Source organism: Ostrinia nubilalis, chromosome 26 (assembly GCF_963855985.1).
Source record: "Ostrinia nubilalis chromosome 26, ilOstNubi1.1, whole genome shotgun sequence".
In the NCBI taxonomy this organism is placed as follows: domain Eukaryota; kingdom Metazoa; phylum Arthropoda; class Insecta; order Lepidoptera; family Crambidae; genus Ostrinia; species Ostrinia nubilalis.
In genome coordinates, this window is record NC_087113.1 from 6,975,356 (window position 1) to 6,992,173 (window position 16,818).

At 39.9% G+C, this 16,818-nt stretch overlaps 1 protein-coding gene across 6 annotated transcripts in view; it reads left to right on the plus strand.

Moving 5' to 3' along the window:
• Nucleotides 1-16,818, plus strand: part of LOC135084584 (glycerol kinase 3) — a 40,632-nt gene that overhangs the window by 20,585 nt on the left and 3,229 nt on the right. For 3 of the 6 annotated variants that reach the window (XM_063979355.1, XM_063979352.1, XM_063979354.1), the window contains exons 2-13: nucleotides 1,606-1,688; nucleotides 5,570-5,726; nucleotides 6,619-6,720; nucleotides 8,696-8,913; nucleotides 9,401-9,510; nucleotides 9,675-9,780; nucleotides 10,215-10,407; nucleotides 12,724-12,901; nucleotides 13,372-13,452; nucleotides 13,816-13,940; nucleotides 14,595-14,732; nucleotides 15,481-16,563. In XM_063979355.1, the coding sequence (XP_063835425.1) occupies nucleotides 1,614-1,688; nucleotides 5,570-5,726; nucleotides 6,619-6,720; nucleotides 8,696-8,913; nucleotides 9,401-9,510; nucleotides 9,675-9,780; nucleotides 10,215-10,407; nucleotides 12,724-12,901; nucleotides 13,372-13,452; nucleotides 13,816-13,940; nucleotides 14,595-14,732; nucleotides 15,481-16,139 (2,142 nt within the window). In that variant the 5' untranslated portion in view covers nucleotides 1,606-1,613 and the 3' untranslated portion in view covers nucleotides 16,140-16,563. Of the gene's footprint in view, nucleotides 1-1,605; nucleotides 1,689-5,569; nucleotides 5,727-6,618; nucleotides 6,721-8,695; nucleotides 8,914-9,400; nucleotides 9,511-9,674; nucleotides 9,781-10,214; nucleotides 10,408-12,723; nucleotides 12,902-13,371; nucleotides 13,453-13,815; nucleotides 13,941-14,594; nucleotides 14,733-15,480; nucleotides 16,564-16,818 lie in introns of those variants that run through there. The other 3 variants (XM_063979356.1, XM_063979353.1, XM_063979357.1) reach the window with 2 other exon arrangements.

A 16,818-nucleotide genomic window follows, 5' to 3' on the forward strand; every position in this document is an offset into this window, starting at 1 on the left:
AGCACGCTGTGCAACTTTGAGCTTCTGTATAAGGCCTATAGTGAGAGGCCACGTTTCCGAGCCATAAGTCATCACTGGTAACACACATTGGTTGTAGACTTTCGTCTTCAGGCACTGAGGTATTTTGGATGAAAAGATGTTGCGTAGTTTCCCGAACGCTGCCTAGCCGAGTTGGATTCGACGATTGACCCCCTTTTCGAAATTCGACCTACCTAGCTGGATCGTTTGTCCGAGGTAGACATACTTGTCAACAATCTCGAGGATTGAGCTCCCAACCGAAATTGGGTAGGGCGCAACATGGACATTGGACATAAGCTTTGTTTTGTCCATATTCATCCTCAGGCCTACCTGTTAGGAAACTCGATTAAGGTCTTTGAGCATTGTGCCAAGATCTTACAACGATTCTGCCATGACCACAATCAGTATCGTGAGCAAACCGAATGTGAGTGATGTACTCGCCATTAATGTTTATGCCGAATCCTTTCCATTCAAGGAGTTTGAAAGCGTCTTCCAATGCAGTGGTGAACATATCCCTGCCTTACGCCTCACTGCAGAGGAATCGTCCTCGTGTTCTGCTCCTGTACTCGGACCGACATGGTGGCGTTTTTGTACAAGCACTTCAGCACCTCGATATACCGATAGTCAATACGGCACCGCTGAAGAGACTGTAAACACTGCCCAAGACCCGATCGAATCGAAGACCTTCTCATAGTCTACGAACGCCAAGCATAGTGGCAAGTTATAGTCCTCAATCTTCTGTATAACCTGTCGCAACGTAAGCACAAAAAAAATGTGCCAGTGATTTAAAAAAATTGTAAGAAAAATGCTTAAAATATTTACATATCTCATAAAAAAAAAAAAAAAGTACAAAACCAATAAGTAGGTAACCTTTATTAGTAGCTAATCTGATATCTTTAGGTTCTCTATACGTTCGCAATGTTCTTGTTACGACTCATGCCTAATACCCATAACAGATTTTTAGATAAATATGCAAAACCCGAAAGTACCGAAAGAACCGGGTTTTGAATTTTTAAAACCCGGTTCTTAAGCTGTCGAAAAAACCCGGGTTTTCCCGGTTCTTTCGGTTCCGGGATAACCCGGGTACAAACCCTAGTATAGATAAGATATACCTAACCCGAATATTCAATTACACTTATGTTATTATTGCAAAAATAAAGTGCATCAGCGTTCATTACGATATTCTTTTTAATATAGAGGACGCTTTGTTTATATCTGAAATTGAACGACATTATGTTCGGAAATTATTTTGGACCCAGAAGACTTTGAAATCTTGAATTATCAATTGACGTCACAACAAGTTCAATGTAAACAGAATCAATGGAAAAATCGCTTTTTGACAGCTGATAACAAATACGTCGGTTAATTAGTAGAAGAGTCAACATGTAATTGCTCTTAGGCTGGCTCCACACTTCCACACGTTGGCCCCAACCTTAAATTGCGTTGGTCCCAACACCATTCATTATGTGCATGTGAACAAGCTAATTACTAGATCCATACGTTGGACGAGTAGCTTTGGGGCCAACGAGTGTGGTATCAAACTCGTTGTTTTGAATAGTTATTTAACAATTATTTCTTTGGTTTCAGAAGGCGATATGCCAGTGAGAGACGACACGAAACGGCCACTCATAGGGGTCATAGACGATGGAACGAAAACTGTCAGATTTGTCGTAAGTAATCCATTCACCCGTAATACTTAACCATAGAAAAACTGGCTGTCTTAACTTCCAACAGCCCAATCCCAACATTGGTGTTATGGTGGTAAGATGGCTATAGCTTGCTAGGTCGTATAAGCCCTATCACCACCCGAACCAAGCATAAAATTTTGCTACCATTGGGAATAGAACCCGAGAATAGGGGTGTAAATAAAGAAGTAGCTCGTTGGTTCCGCCAGAGCAGAATAGAAATATTCTTAAATAGATAAAGGTAAGTAGGTACTACTAATGACTTGGAGTTAATAAGGTTAAGAGTCAGAAGATATCTCGAAATATCCAGTTAAATAAATAATCTACATTGAACTTGTAAAATGAAGATCAAAGTAATAGCCATTATGGACGGCTGGATGCAGGCCGCCACCAAACGTGCGATGTGGAAGCCATTGGGGGAGGCCTATGTTCAGCAGTGGACGTCATTTGGCTGAAATGATGATGATGATGAAGAGCCAACTTTTACGAAGGTCAAGGAAAGTTGTTATATTCCTTTTTGGTTCAATGACCAATTAACTTTGCAGTTGGCATTGGCAAGCTTTCTTAGTTACAAATATAACGTAATATTTTCGTATCTTCTTGTGTTTTTCCTCGTCCTTGAACTTGTATAGCTCGCTCTATCGCAATTGAGTTCAGTGTCACATAGTACAACAAGGTAAATACTGCGGCATTTTACGCAGTTGTGATAGGGGCTATTCTTACTTCGTTGTGATAGGTGTCAATTTGCAATAAAATGTACAGTCTAATATGCAGTTGACTGTACATATTGCTGCGATAATACAAATCACTATGCAATTAATGTCTTACGAGCCCGTGTAGGTAGGTACTAGGTACATAGATAGTCATAGTGTAGGTACTTAATTGATATTTAATTTATCAATAAGACCTCTGGAGAGAAAAAAATTACGATCGTTGTAATTGTTGCGTTTAAAATGATTAAGTTATCTTACACGTGATTTTTAACTTCAGGAAAGAAGAAATTCAACTTGCGAGACCTTACACTACGACCTTTTGCTTGTCGCTTCTTCGACCCTTGAGCTACCTGTCGCTTGCAATAGTTGCAGTAATTGATATCTGAGAGAAATAGAGCCTTTTTACTAATGCAAGGCTCCCAACGGACTATAGACTTTTAGTCGGCCGATTGTTTGGTCAGCTTCCAATTTGTATGAAGAATCGGCCGATACCAAATCGGTGTAATGTGCGTACTTTCATACATGTTCATGATTAACAGCCCGACCAAGCTATTGTCCGACAAAGTCTGTAGTCTGCAGATTGAACAGAAAGGCTTGTTTAAAAAATCTATTTCTAAAGTATCATTTTTGGTTGTCTGCGCAATGATGCGCAAAGCGGTTATTCTTGATGCTTGTAGTCGTGTGTTATCGGATCACTAAACCTTCATACTTGATTAGATCACAATACCAAACGTTAATCTGATAATAATGATTATAAAGTTAGTGGATTCTTTGCCACGCCTCTCGCATGATTGTTCATTATTTCAATAAGTAAGAGTACGCGCACACCGTTGATTTTTAGTTGGCCGATAGTTGTGCCCGATTTTAAATTGTATGAAGAATCGGCCAAATCGAATCGACGTAGCGTGCGCGCTCCCATACATGCCCATACTGATCAACTGCCCGACTAAACTATCGGCCGACGAAAAATCAAGAGTAGGTAATTATGTTTTTTCTGAACATTAAAGATTTTCGTTGAAAACATTGTCCTTATAATTCGAAGCGACAATCAACCATTTTGACATCGGACTGAAGCCGATTTGAAAAGTCTTCGTTCTTATTTTTTCCACATAACATCTCCGCTCCGCGTTTAGGAAATCTGATTGGTTATTCAGACACATAGTCATTTCTGCTCCGCTTTGGTGGAAACCGGGCCTTAGTTACCTTTTACGACATCCATGCAAATGTAGGCGAACCTATACCAGTCAGCTGGAGTCATGCGGAAAATATATTCGTTCGTTTCAGCCGAAAGACGTCCACCGCTGGACAAAGGCCTCCCTAAGGTTTTCCACAAAGACTGGTCCTGCGCCGCCCGCATCCAGGCACCTCCCGCGACCTTCACCAGATCGTCGGTCCACCTAGCGGGAGGCCTGCCCACACTACGTTTTCCGGCTCGTGGTCACCACTCGAGAACTTTTTGCCCCAGCGGCCATCAGCTCTACGAGCTATGTGCCCCGCCCACTGCTTGATTTTAGCGATTCTGCGAGCTATGTCAGTCAGTTTGGTTCTCATGCGGATCTCCTCATTTCTGATTCGATCACATAGGGAAAATATATTATATTATGTAAATTCCAACTACTCCCACACCCATAATTTTTGTATACAAACTTCCTTATCGCTGCGCTATCAGTTCGACGTAGGAAACTTATCAAAACCAACAGTGACCTTATTTTGTTGTGTCTAATCTGCCTTGTTTTATCGTGGGGTGCAGGTCAGAACGAGTACGAAGTCTGAAACTCCCAAATTGTTATCATAAGGAAGATACATTCAATAAATAGTTTTTTCTGTGTATATTTTTCCGATTATTTTGTTATGACGACGCGACGACGTAGTATCGATTGCAGTAGAACACATTGACCCCGAGAAATGATTTAAACATTGAAAAATAGTTTCGCCTATGATTCTTTTTAGGGGTGCTTTCCATAAAAAAACTATGGGCTACCACAAAAGCGTATTGGATTTATGAGATCATGAATTTTCTTGAATCCATTCTTTAGTTTTTGACTCCTCTTAAGGTCATAGTCCCCTAGATGGGACAGAGGGCGTCCACAACAGTCCTCCATCGCGTTCGGTCTTGAGCTTCGCGTTTGATCTCGCTCCAGGTCTTGCCGATTTTCTTCGCCTCGTCTGCTACAGTGCGCCGCCAAGTTTGCTTGGGGCGATCACGTTTTTGACTGAAATTGGTAAATTATACCTCAAAATTTACTCCCCAAATAAGAAATTATATGTATTTCTAGCTAGAATTTACTTTCTTTACTTTATTCGACTCCATAAAAGTTAAATTTTTGCATCCATATTAATTTTACTTAAGTTCAACATACCTTTACGACATTGCATATTACATAATAATAATTATTTTGTTCTAGACGTCCTTCAAGTTCATACAAACTCAAGTTGTCGTGTTCGTAAAATTAACATCACTTAACATTCACTTACGATTTTTACATTTGCATACTATACGTTACTTGCTATGTATGTAGCGCGAGAGGTGACGAAATACTACAAGTTCAAGCAAATGGCTCACTTTGGAATTTAAATCAAAATTATTCATCTACAACAATTGAGGTTTAAACCCTTATGACGAACATCGAACTACTTTCGATACTTTACCCAATGTTCGTTGAATTTCATCGACATAAACCATACACTTAGGGACTCCTTAGGGACTCCTTAGGCACTAAGCCCTAGTGTGAGTTTACATCAAACGTCGTCATATAGCAAGATTTTAGTTCTTGAAAGTTTCCGCTAGGGGCCCTGTACAATCTGTCATACATATATTCTAAAAAAAGAAATAAATAAATAAATATCCTTAGACATTTTACACTGCGCTTCTAGTCCCAAACTAAGCAAAGCTTGTACTATGGGTACTAGACAACGGATATAAACATACTTAAATACTTTTTTTTTGTAAATACATACTTATTATACATAGAAAACACCCAGTCCAATACAAACAAATATGTTCATGCACACAAATGTTTGTACTGTGCGGGAATCGAACCCGCTACGTCCGGAATAGTAGTCCGTTTCGAACTACTACACCAAACGGCCGACAAGAAAGAAAAAATCCAGTTAAGTTTAAAACTTAATAAACATTGATGTGTTCCTCCTCAGATATACGAAGCTGAAAGAGCAGATGAGCTGACATCCTACCAGCTAGACAAGACAGAGGTGCAGCCACAAGAAGGCTGGTCGGAACAGGACCCCATAGAAATCTTACACCATATAAAAGAGTGCGCGGAGAAGACCATAGAACAGTTGACTGAGTTAGGTGAGAAAAGTACCTTATAGTTCTTGCAACTCACGAAGGTGAGTGAGCTTTACTTGTGTGTGTACGTGTACATGCACATAACGATAGTGTAATGTCTATCAGAACTTTAAAAAGCGAGCCATCACGCATGTAAAGCTCACTCGCCTTCGTGAATTGCTACAACTATAATTTAGATGAAAAAACTTGTAGATAACAACTGCCATAGGTGGTTCTTGAACTTTAGGGACCTTAATCACTGAGCAACCGACTTTAATCACTGTGCTACCGACTTTAATCACTGAGCTACCGACTTTAACCACTGAGCTACCGAATCTAACCACTGAGCTATACTGAGTGAGACATCCCGTCCTCAACCTGCCGAAAATGTCAAGTTTTTACTCTTGAGTAAACATATTGCAATTATGCATACTTAATAATAATCCAACGAAAAATATCAAAGGTTTCGAGGGTCGGTAGTACTCCCATAGTCTGACTGAACGCACTTCTAACACAAGCTTTTATTTAACTTACGCCCGATTCTACCAAACTTTTATCCGAGAATAACTCTTGGTATAACTGTACCAGTTATTAACAGTTTCAGTTTGGAAAATAATTATGTCAAAACTGACGATTTATTCTGAGATTTATATTTACTCTTGTTTGGTCGAATCCACTCTTAGCTAGAGAGATTAACGGGTTAATTTAAAAAAGATATCTCAAATATTTTGAGTCTTAAGCAATAAGACATACTCGGATGAAAAAAATCACTCAGCACCAGCCCATATGTTGTCCCGAAGTGGTGGTAGGGCAAGCTATATTTGGGACGTGTATAAGTGCCCTGGAAAGGGTCTATGTACTGAATAAATTATTTCATTTCACACATCTGCTTAACGATATTCTCTATCTCTCTCAGGTTATACCAAGGACGATATAGTTACATTGGGCATCACAAATCAGAGGGAGACAACGATAGCATGGGACAAATTCACAGGAGAACCTCTACATCCAGCTATAGGTAAATATAATAAATAGCTTAGTAGGTATATTGAAGCGACGATAGCAGAACGGTGAAGGTGTCGGACTGGCCGACTCGAGATCCGAGGAACGCTGGTGCCAACCCCGCCGCTCGAATATTGTGTGAAACCTCTCGTAACACAAGCGGCTATCGTTTTTATACTTAACAGTTGGCACCCCTGGCGATTGACAGGACCTTACTCTACAGTGGCGCCATCTTGATGAGTGCAAATACGATAGTCCTCCTACCACTTTCGCGCTCACCAGTTGGTGCCACTGTCTTCGCTACTAGCAAGTGACAGGACCTTACTCTACAGTGGCGCTAACTGGTGAGCGCTAAAACGATAGCCCTCATTAGCTTAGGGGCTAGTAATGTCGTCGCATGCCTCTCTAACTGACGTAACTGACATTTTGCAAAATTTTCAGGCGATTAGACAGATCGATTCGTCTTGTAAAATTGATTAAGATGGTGTAGATAATTCAGTTTCGAAAAAAAAAGACAGATACGTCAGTTAGAGAGGCAAGCGACGATGTGTGCAATACAAATCAGTAATATTCTTAAAAAAAAAACTTTATCCCACGTGTTCCCCTTTTAGAATAAAAAAAACTGTTCAAAAACTATTCTGTTCTCTTTATACCAAATTCCATCTAAATCGATTCAATAGCTTAAGCGTCAAAAGACAGTTACTAACGCATTTATTAGAGAAGTTACCTAATAGTTATTTAGTAAATAGCTACTAAAAATAATATTGCAGTAAACTATTTCAACAATACGTACGTTAAACAAAAAAAAAAATCATGACTATAGGTATCAATCAGTTTCATTTTGCATTGCCACGCTTTTTTTCTCCACGCTGAAAATTGCATTTGCAATTCTGCGATGTTGACTCAAGTGCATATAATGTTTTTATAGTGTCCTTGATACATTTCAAAGGCAAAATATACTTGTGTCCTCTTAATTGTATTCCTTCTTTTGTTACTGTTTTGTTTAACATACAATAAAAGATTTTTCACACTAGATACGTAGCGGTCAGAACCTCAATTGTGCTAAAAATTTTCAACTGCATTGCAACTGGACTACGAATGAACTTCAGCTGTTTTGACAAATCCGTATCGCGGTGTCGTTTTGATAGCTAGTTCAAACGAAGTTGTAACATAATTGGTACGCAACTGCGCCTTTGAATAAAAGCTGACAGAAAGCTACTTTTCTCAAACGCAATTCAAACGCTTCACGAACATTAGGTGTGTTTTAGTAATTTTACTTTCGAAAATAAAGTGTTCGGACTTTTAATGAAAAGTGCATAAATCGTTTGTTTGTGTGTGAACTTTACCGCGATACCGAATTGCACATCATCTGGAATGAAAATGGAGCGTTATTGGAGTGTAGACTGTGGAGATGAAACGCGAATGAATTAGAGACATTACAAATTAGCGCAATCGGGGCGGAGGTCTAAGTGAACATATCCCGAATCATGTATGAACAACATTGTCGATCAGGGCAACGGTCAGCGATCCGGGCAATACAATTTGTCAGCGGTTGTGATAAGGCAATCTGTCAGCGGTGCGGTTTGCGTTCTTTGCTCGTGTCCAGACTGTCAGACCGCATCAATACAAAATGTATAGAGACCGACAATATTAATGACACCTAGTGGGGGAGGCCTGCCCACACCACGTTTTCCGGCTCGTGGTCGCCACTCGAGAACTTTTCTGCCCCAGCGGCCATCAGCTCTGCCCCCGCCACTGCCACTTGATTTTAGCGATTCTGTAGGCTATGTCAGTTACTTTAGTTCTCCTGCGGATCTCCTCATTTCTGATTCGATCACGCAGGGAAACTCCATAGCACGCTCCATCGCCCTTTGGGTGACCTTGAGCCTTCTTAAACCATCACTGGCAACGCACACTGGTCAAAAACGTCTTGAGACGTTGCTGTATTTCGGAAGTGAGAATCCCTATTTTAACCTATATTCCTTTTTCAGCATGGAACGACATCCGTACAGACTCCACCGTAGACGCGATCCTGGCTAAGGTCCCAGATAGAAATAAGAACTACCTGAAGAACATATGCGGCTTGCCTATCAGTCCTTATTTTAGTGCTCTGAAGATGCGCTGGATGAAGGACAATATTAAAGCGGTTAAGAAAGCTAGCAAAGACAAGAGGCTGTTATTCGGCACTGTCGACTCTTGGATTGTTTGGGTGAGTTGTCATCATCAAAACCATCATCATTTTAGGAAATGTTCTTGGGATTAATTTTGATGCGGGTCCAATGATAGTTTAACTTTCCCCCGGGACAAGCTTGGCCTTCACTGGTCGGTCAGGTTTTTATTGGGGGTCAAGCTTTTGATCACGGCTACAGGAGTTGCAGCAGTGGGAACGATAAGTGGGAATAGTCCCGTAAATGGCATTTCTCTGGACGTAAGTCTCCATTTTGAAACACGATCTCCCATTTTTTAAATCTAGCTATTGCCGGCTTGGGTCGTCGGTCCATCGGGTAGGTCGTGGCAAGGCGTGGTCGAGATTTGAGAACCCGAATTTTTTCGAGAAATCGGTGCTTTCCATAAATATAGCTAACACCTCAACTTATATGAAATCTCTAGTCATAATAGAAATAAACCAAATCTCTTTATCTGACAGATAAAATATAGCTGACAGTTTGCTCATTCATAACATTTGTTTATTTCAGAACCTCACTGGAGGTCCCCACGGCGGTCTCCATATAACAGACGTGACAAATGCTTCCAGAACACTCCTCATGAACCTGGACACCTTGAATTGGGACCCTATGCTGTGTAGGTAAGGTCGATTTTAACTTGCTTAGACCCAATTTCACCAATAAAATGAGTTTGACAAAAGTTTGTTGATCACTTTGTCTTTTTAATGTTGTGTCGTGCGTGCCATATTTGGCACAATCATCCATACTTGAAAATACGAAGGTAACTTTAAAATTTGTCCTTCAGGTTATTCGGAGTACACCGAGATTGCTTACCGCAAATTCTCAGCAGTTCAGAAGTCTATGGCGTCGTCAAAGACGGCTCTGTGTTGGATGGAATTAGAATATCAGGAGTGAGTACTTTTAATTTTCCTCCCACACTTAAAACTGGCATAAAATGATTCTATTTTAGAATAGTTAGTTCGTTGAAAACATTAACTATTAGGGATAACACAATATCTTAAACAAACTTCAATGTAGCCCTGAAAACTGAGCTAGTTTGCAATTTGTTGTAAAAATCGATTTGTTTTGTAGCTTTGAAATTAATAAATAGACAATCAATTGAGTTTGCATTCAGTGACTCATAGATTGTCTTTGGCATACCAAATCGATAGCATGTACGGACAGCACATCAGAATACACATTTTTATTGCAAAATCACTACAAATACAAGATGCCACAGTGTTTAGCTTGATGTACTGTCTAGTCTACTGTACTTAGTTTAATTTAACTCTGTTTAATTGATAAAGTCGAAATACAAATATTAATACTCAACCCTTATCTCCAGATTTTAGGCAATCAGCAATCAGCGTTAGTAGGCCAGAACTGTCTCCAAGCAGGTCAGGCGAAGAATACATACCGAAGTGGCTGCTTCTTACTATACAATACTGGGCCGCGGCGAGTGCACTCCTCCCACGGATTGGTTACCACGCTAGCGTACCAACTAGGGCCGAATGTGCCGCCTGTGTACGCGTTAGAAGGTAAGAATTTTATATGTGCCACATATGGCACGCAGTGACAACCTTTCTACAACAGTGCAATCGATGCAAGGTTTAGCACTACGATACCTTATCAACTGGGCTGTAACGTACTAGTAACGACTGTGTCAAATGCGGCACAATACGAGATTGGCTCGCTTATCTGGATTTCATAATAATATTGTTTGTATAGAGGTTAAGAAAGCAAAATCGATCCAGTTATGAGTCTCATTTTCATCCACATTGGTCATAGCAATAAGTTGACCAAATATTGACCAGAACGAGGTGCGGTTTCTTTGAGGATACAAAATACATTACTATAAAAATATTGGAAGCCAACACGTGATCTTATTTTAGTTCGTAAGCCCAACATCACACGGTTGATATTTCTATAAACCTTTCTGGTAGTGGCAGAATTGACGCCACCATATTTTGAACTTTAGCGAGTATAATAAAAAAAAAATAAGCGGGCGTAGGGTGAGGAGTTTCCGTCAAACGCATTCGATATCGACTGTGTAAAAAAATATATACAGGGTGTTAGGTAAATGGGTATATGAGCCGTCACTAGCCCATGTTTCATCATTTTAATTATTTTAATGTTCATACAAATCTGATTTTATAAATTTTATTTTGTATGAACATTAAAAAATTTAAATGATGATATCAAATTTCTGACTTCACCATACCATTTACATGCATATGTTAACATGGGCTAGTGTCGGCTCATATACCCATTTACCTAACACCCTGTATAGATTTTAGTTCTTGAAAGTTTCCGCTACGGGACTATTCCCACCTCTCGTTCCCACCACTCCTGTGTAGCCAGGATCTACAGCTTGACCGCCATAAAAAACCCAACCAATTAGGGTTTGCTCCCGGGAAATCCCGGTACTCATTTTTCCCGGGAATTCCCAATAATCTAATCCTTTATCTAGTTCCGGTACTGACGATGCAATTCCCGGGACTTTCGGTACTTTCGGGACTTCAATAATTTATTTTTAATAACAATTTTTTGAGTAGATGCCATCATCTTTTTACGTACACACTATCAACAAATGAAAAAATATTAATAATGTTCCTAATTCATTACTATCCTTTTAAGACTGATTGTTTTATCTGATTGTACTTAGATACTACTTATTATTATTTCTTTCAACAGCGTGTTTTTTTATAAACCTAATATAGTTAATTTATGTTTTGTCCCTAAGAGTAGGCGCACACCGTTGATTTTTCGTCGGCCGATAGTTTAGTCGGGCAGTTGATCAACCCACCACCACCCATGGCCATACCAACCTTGCGGTTATACCTACTGGCCGAATCGCGGGAGGTGTGCGCGGAATTGCGGCTGCCTACGGCAGATTGCACTCCACTGCGCCACACTTCTTGACTCCCTACAAGTTATTTTTCTATGTCCTTGTCCCTATGTTGCAGTTCTCCCCCTTCTGGGGCCTGACATTTACAGCACGGATGACACCATCTGGTGCCGTGCAGCGCTAGCTGTCCTCCTCCTATGCCAGCCGTACGCAAATTCACGCAGCCGGGCGAAGTTCGCCTCCGAAGAGACGAGATCGGAGTACCAGGCAGGTCCGGGTCTCTCGAGCACGATTCCCTGAAGCAGAGTCTCGGGCAGTTGATCAGTATGGGCATGTATGGGAGTGCGCACACTACGCCGATTCGATTTGGCCGATTCTTCATACAAATTAAAATCGGGCACAACTATCGGCCAACTAAAAATCAACGGTGTGCGCCTACTCTAACTCTTGTCGCTGCCAGTATTTGACATTGATAGAAAGTGAGAAAACATATTTTAACTTAAATAGGTTGATTAAGTAAACGATTGTTGCTTTTTATGAATATGGTGGTTATGATTTTTAATAGGCATTTATAACTAGTTTTGTCGTGTTGTGTAACTGTTTGGACTGATTTATTATTAAGGTAACAAACCAATTGAACTGAACAGAAAAAGTTTAATATTTTTGTTAACCTATTTACATTTTTATTAAAATTACGTACAAATTAGGTAATTTGTTTTAATAAATAATAACCATTCACGTGGGTACCGAAATTCCCGAATTTCCCGGTTTTCCCGGTACTGGCTTAGACCTGGTACCGGGAATTCAGTAACACTCCTTAGTACCGGGACTTGCAACCCCTACAACCAATGAAGGTCAAGTTTGTTTCCGAGAAAGTTTCCGCTAGGGGCGCTGTCATACATTTAATGTCACTTTTTTACGCAGTCGACATCGAATGCGTTTGACGTAATCACACTACGCCCCAAGGTTCAAATATTTTTCTCTACAACATTTTTCTCTTACACAGGCTCAATAGCAGTAGCGGGTGGCGCCATGAAATTCCTGCGGGACAATCTCAGACTAATCAGGGACGTGTCACACGACACGGAACACATAGCGGGACAAGTGTTCTCTACGGGAGACGTGTATTTTGTTCCGGCTTTCAGTGGATTGTACGCGCCGTATTGGAGGAAGGACGCTAGAGGGTGAGATTTGTACCTTAACTCTTTGTATATTTGTTGCAATTCACGAAGGCGAGTGAGCTTTACATGTGTGGTGGCTCGCTACTGTTCGTTTTTCTAAAGTTTTGATAGACATTACACTATCGTTATGTGCATGTACATTGTACACGTAAACACACAAGTATAAAGCTCATACGCCTTCGTGAGGTCTCTAAATAGATTGAGTTTTAAGTAGACTACCGGCCTTTGTATGCGCTGTATTGGAGTGAGGACGCCGATTTTTTCCACGTTGGAAAACCATACAATTTTGACATTTACGAGCTCTACTATCTATACGGATTGTTAGTTTTTGATTTTTGCCATTTGACGTTTCATAATCGCTGGTCTATTAGGAAAATTACCCCCGTAGTCTTGTCCTTTAAAAACTTTATTGTTGTAATTATGGATACTTTTCACTATAAGTAAAGCTATAAGTAATTTTTGTTTTGTTTCAGAATAATCTGTGGACTGACAGCGTTTACTACCAAAAATCACATAATAAGGGCGGGATTGGAAGCTGTGTGTTTTCAAACTAGGTAAGCAATATTTGTTTTTAAGAATGCCTGTATCCCGCCTTATTGTTCACTAGCTGTGCCCTGCGGTGTTACCCGCGGTAAAACGTAGCCTATGTGTTAATCCATTGAAAGAGATAAAGCGCGCCAAAGTTCAAAAGAAGTGGCATGAGACGTCAAGCAGTGCTTAAAAGTGTAGCACTTTGTGACGTCACGCGGAACTTCCACGCACCATAACTTCAAAATTACTTGTTTGATTGACAAATAAAAATATACGTGTCCAATATTTTTTGAAAATGTAATTTACGGACTAAAAGTTTGTTTTTAGGAAACTAGCCTTCGTGCCCAAATGACTTCATATTCACTGTGTTTTATTTATTCTTCAAGGGATATATTAGAAGCAATGCACAAAGACTGTGGCCTGCCTCTCACAAAGCTTCACGTCGACGGCAAAATGACGTCCAACGACCTGTTAATGCAACTACAAGCAGACCTGATTGGGATGCCAGTGTGTGAGTAACGATATTTTATAAAAAATACTAACATAAGCGTAAAAACCACAGATCACAGAAACTAAAGGGATATGTGAAAAGGGGCGGGGCCAGTGTCGCATCAATATGCCCAAAAACAGAACACATTGCTCGTGACAGCAGCGACGTTATAGTTTACATTTTTTGTTGTTTTTATTTTGATTACTTTGAGTGTGTGAATTTCTAATGCGACACTGGGTTTCAAACAGCGCATTAGTTGGCATCTCTTTACAGGGTGTTAGGTAAATGGGTATATGAGCCGGCACTAGCCCATGTTAACATGGTCATATAAATGGTATGGTGAAGTCAGAAATTAGAAACATTTTATTTTTTTTAATTTTCATACAAAATAAATTTTATAAAATACGATTTGTATGAAAATTAAAATAATTAAAATGAAGATATCAATTTTCTGACTTCACCGTACCATTTATATGACCATGTTAACATGGGCTAGTGTCGGCTCATATACCCATTTACTTAACACCCTGTATATCCCTATTCCCTATGGTAAAAACAGTTTGGAATATTTTTCTTTACTGCACCGTTACTATTGGCTGTAGAGCGATGTCATATAGCCTAAAGCCTAAAGATTGTTTTTATTTTATTTACTAATAATAATAATGTATGTTTCAGTGCGAGCCCACACGTGGGACATGTCGCCTCTGGGCGTGGGCATCGTTGCCGGCAGTGCAGCGGGCGTGTGGAGTATGGACAAGTGGCGCCGCCAGGCGTTGCCCACCGAGACCTTCTTGCCCACTACTACGCTTGACGGTGAGTGTTAACGCGTGGGATTATCCGTTGTCCTATGTAACCTGTAGAATTACCCATTGTCCTAGGTTCGTTTCAGCCGAAAGATGTCCACTGCTAGACAAAGGCCTCCCCCAAGGATTTCCACAAAGACCGGTCAAAGGCACCTCCCGCGACCTTCACTAGATAATAAAGTTAAATGTCCTAGGTAACCCGTGGAATTACCCGTTGTCCTAAGTAACCTGTAGAATTATCCATTATCCTAGGTAACTCGTGGCATCAGCCGTTGTCCTAAGTAACCTATAGAATTATCCATTGTCCTAGGTAACGTGTGGGATTACCCGTTGTCCTAAGTAACCTGTAGAATTATCCATTATCCTAGGTAACTCGTGGCATCAGCCGTTGTCCTAAGTAACCTATAGAATTATCCATTGTCCTAGGTAACGCGTAGGATTACCCGTTGTCCTAGGTAACGTGTGGCATTACCCGTTGTCCTAAGTAACCTGTAGAATTACCCGTTGCACTAGGTAACGCGCGGGTTTACCCGTTGTACTAAGTAACCTGTAGAATTACCCGTTGTCCTAGGTAACGCGTGGGATTACCCGTTGTCCTAGGTAACGCATGAAAATATCCGCTGTCCTAGGTAACGTGTGGCATTACCCGTTGTCCTAAGTAACCTGTAGAATTACCCGTTGTCCTAAGTAACGCGTGGGAATACTCGTTATTGTCCTAGGTTATTTTTCAAAATTTAACACAAATTTTTCTTTACCAGATCGAGACTCGCGGTACACGAAATGGAAGATGGCGGTGCAACGCTCGCTCGGCTGGACGACGACTAGAAAGTCAATCGCGATGACAGGTCAGGCCAAACGAAAATGTAGCATGGTAACACTTCAGAGCTTTGATTTGGGCAGCAGGAGAAACTCGCTTACTAGAAAGAACTCTTTGATAGACGAGAATTCAGATTTAGAAGAGGGTAGCAAGAAAGGTTCTGTCGAAGAAATCAATTCTATAGGCCATAGTAGCGGGGAGGGGGATAGGAGGGTCTCTTTCGATAATAACTCCGAAGACGGTTACGCGTACGAAGAATTACTGAAATATTCTGCTAGGAAATTCTCTATTTTTGTGGATATAGACAGTCAGGATGAAAGAACAATTTTAGACGATGCAGAGTACTTTAGTAACAAAAAAGAATGCGACTACGGCATGTGCCAGTGTTGCCCGGTTGAGAAAAAATTGCACACGAACTGGGAATCCATTGAGGAAATAATTGAAAACGATCCGGAAATTATTTTCGATAGCGACGACAACCCGATTGTCGTTGATCCGGTTCACGAACCGGGTTCCATAAACAACCATTTCGACAAATTACCCTCGATTTTAAAGACTATCTATGAGAAATTTTCCGAAACACTTCCTGATAGTACTTAGGCAAATTTATGGTTAGGGAAACAGCGAATATGTTTACAAATGAGTATTATTCAATCGAATATTATAGGCTTTGTAACGATATGAAAGATATTACGTTATTTATTGTAGAATTACGTTTTTAGCATGTATTTTTTGTAAAAGACAGTTAATTTTCGATATAAATTAAATGTTGCCTGCTAAGGGAGATTACATTTTGTTGAATGTTGGCTATTTTTTATTGAAATAAGTTATAAGTAACTTGTATATTTTGTGGCTCAAAAAGACTTAATTATGTCCTTGTATTAAATGTATTTCGTATACGATCAATGTTACTGTTATTTTCTATTATATTATACGTTTTGTCTAACTTGTTACGGAGATACTAACATTAAATTAAGATACTTTAACAACAAACTTTTTAAAATAAAAGTATTATTGTACCTTCTTTGAGTCTTTTAATTTCTGTACCTGCATGTTTTTTTCTAATTTGGTATGGTTTTTAAGGTTTATTTAATCCGGTGGGAATTATTTTGGGTTCAAATGAAGAAATCGAGGTATAAAATTGGGCAATCATATTTTTTCATCATTCATTATCTATTCAGATAATTCATAAATCATTGCTCGCTCGTCTGGAATCCATTTTGTTACCATTAACAACACTGCAACTGAAGATAAGTTTTTTTTAACTTATTCCATTGCT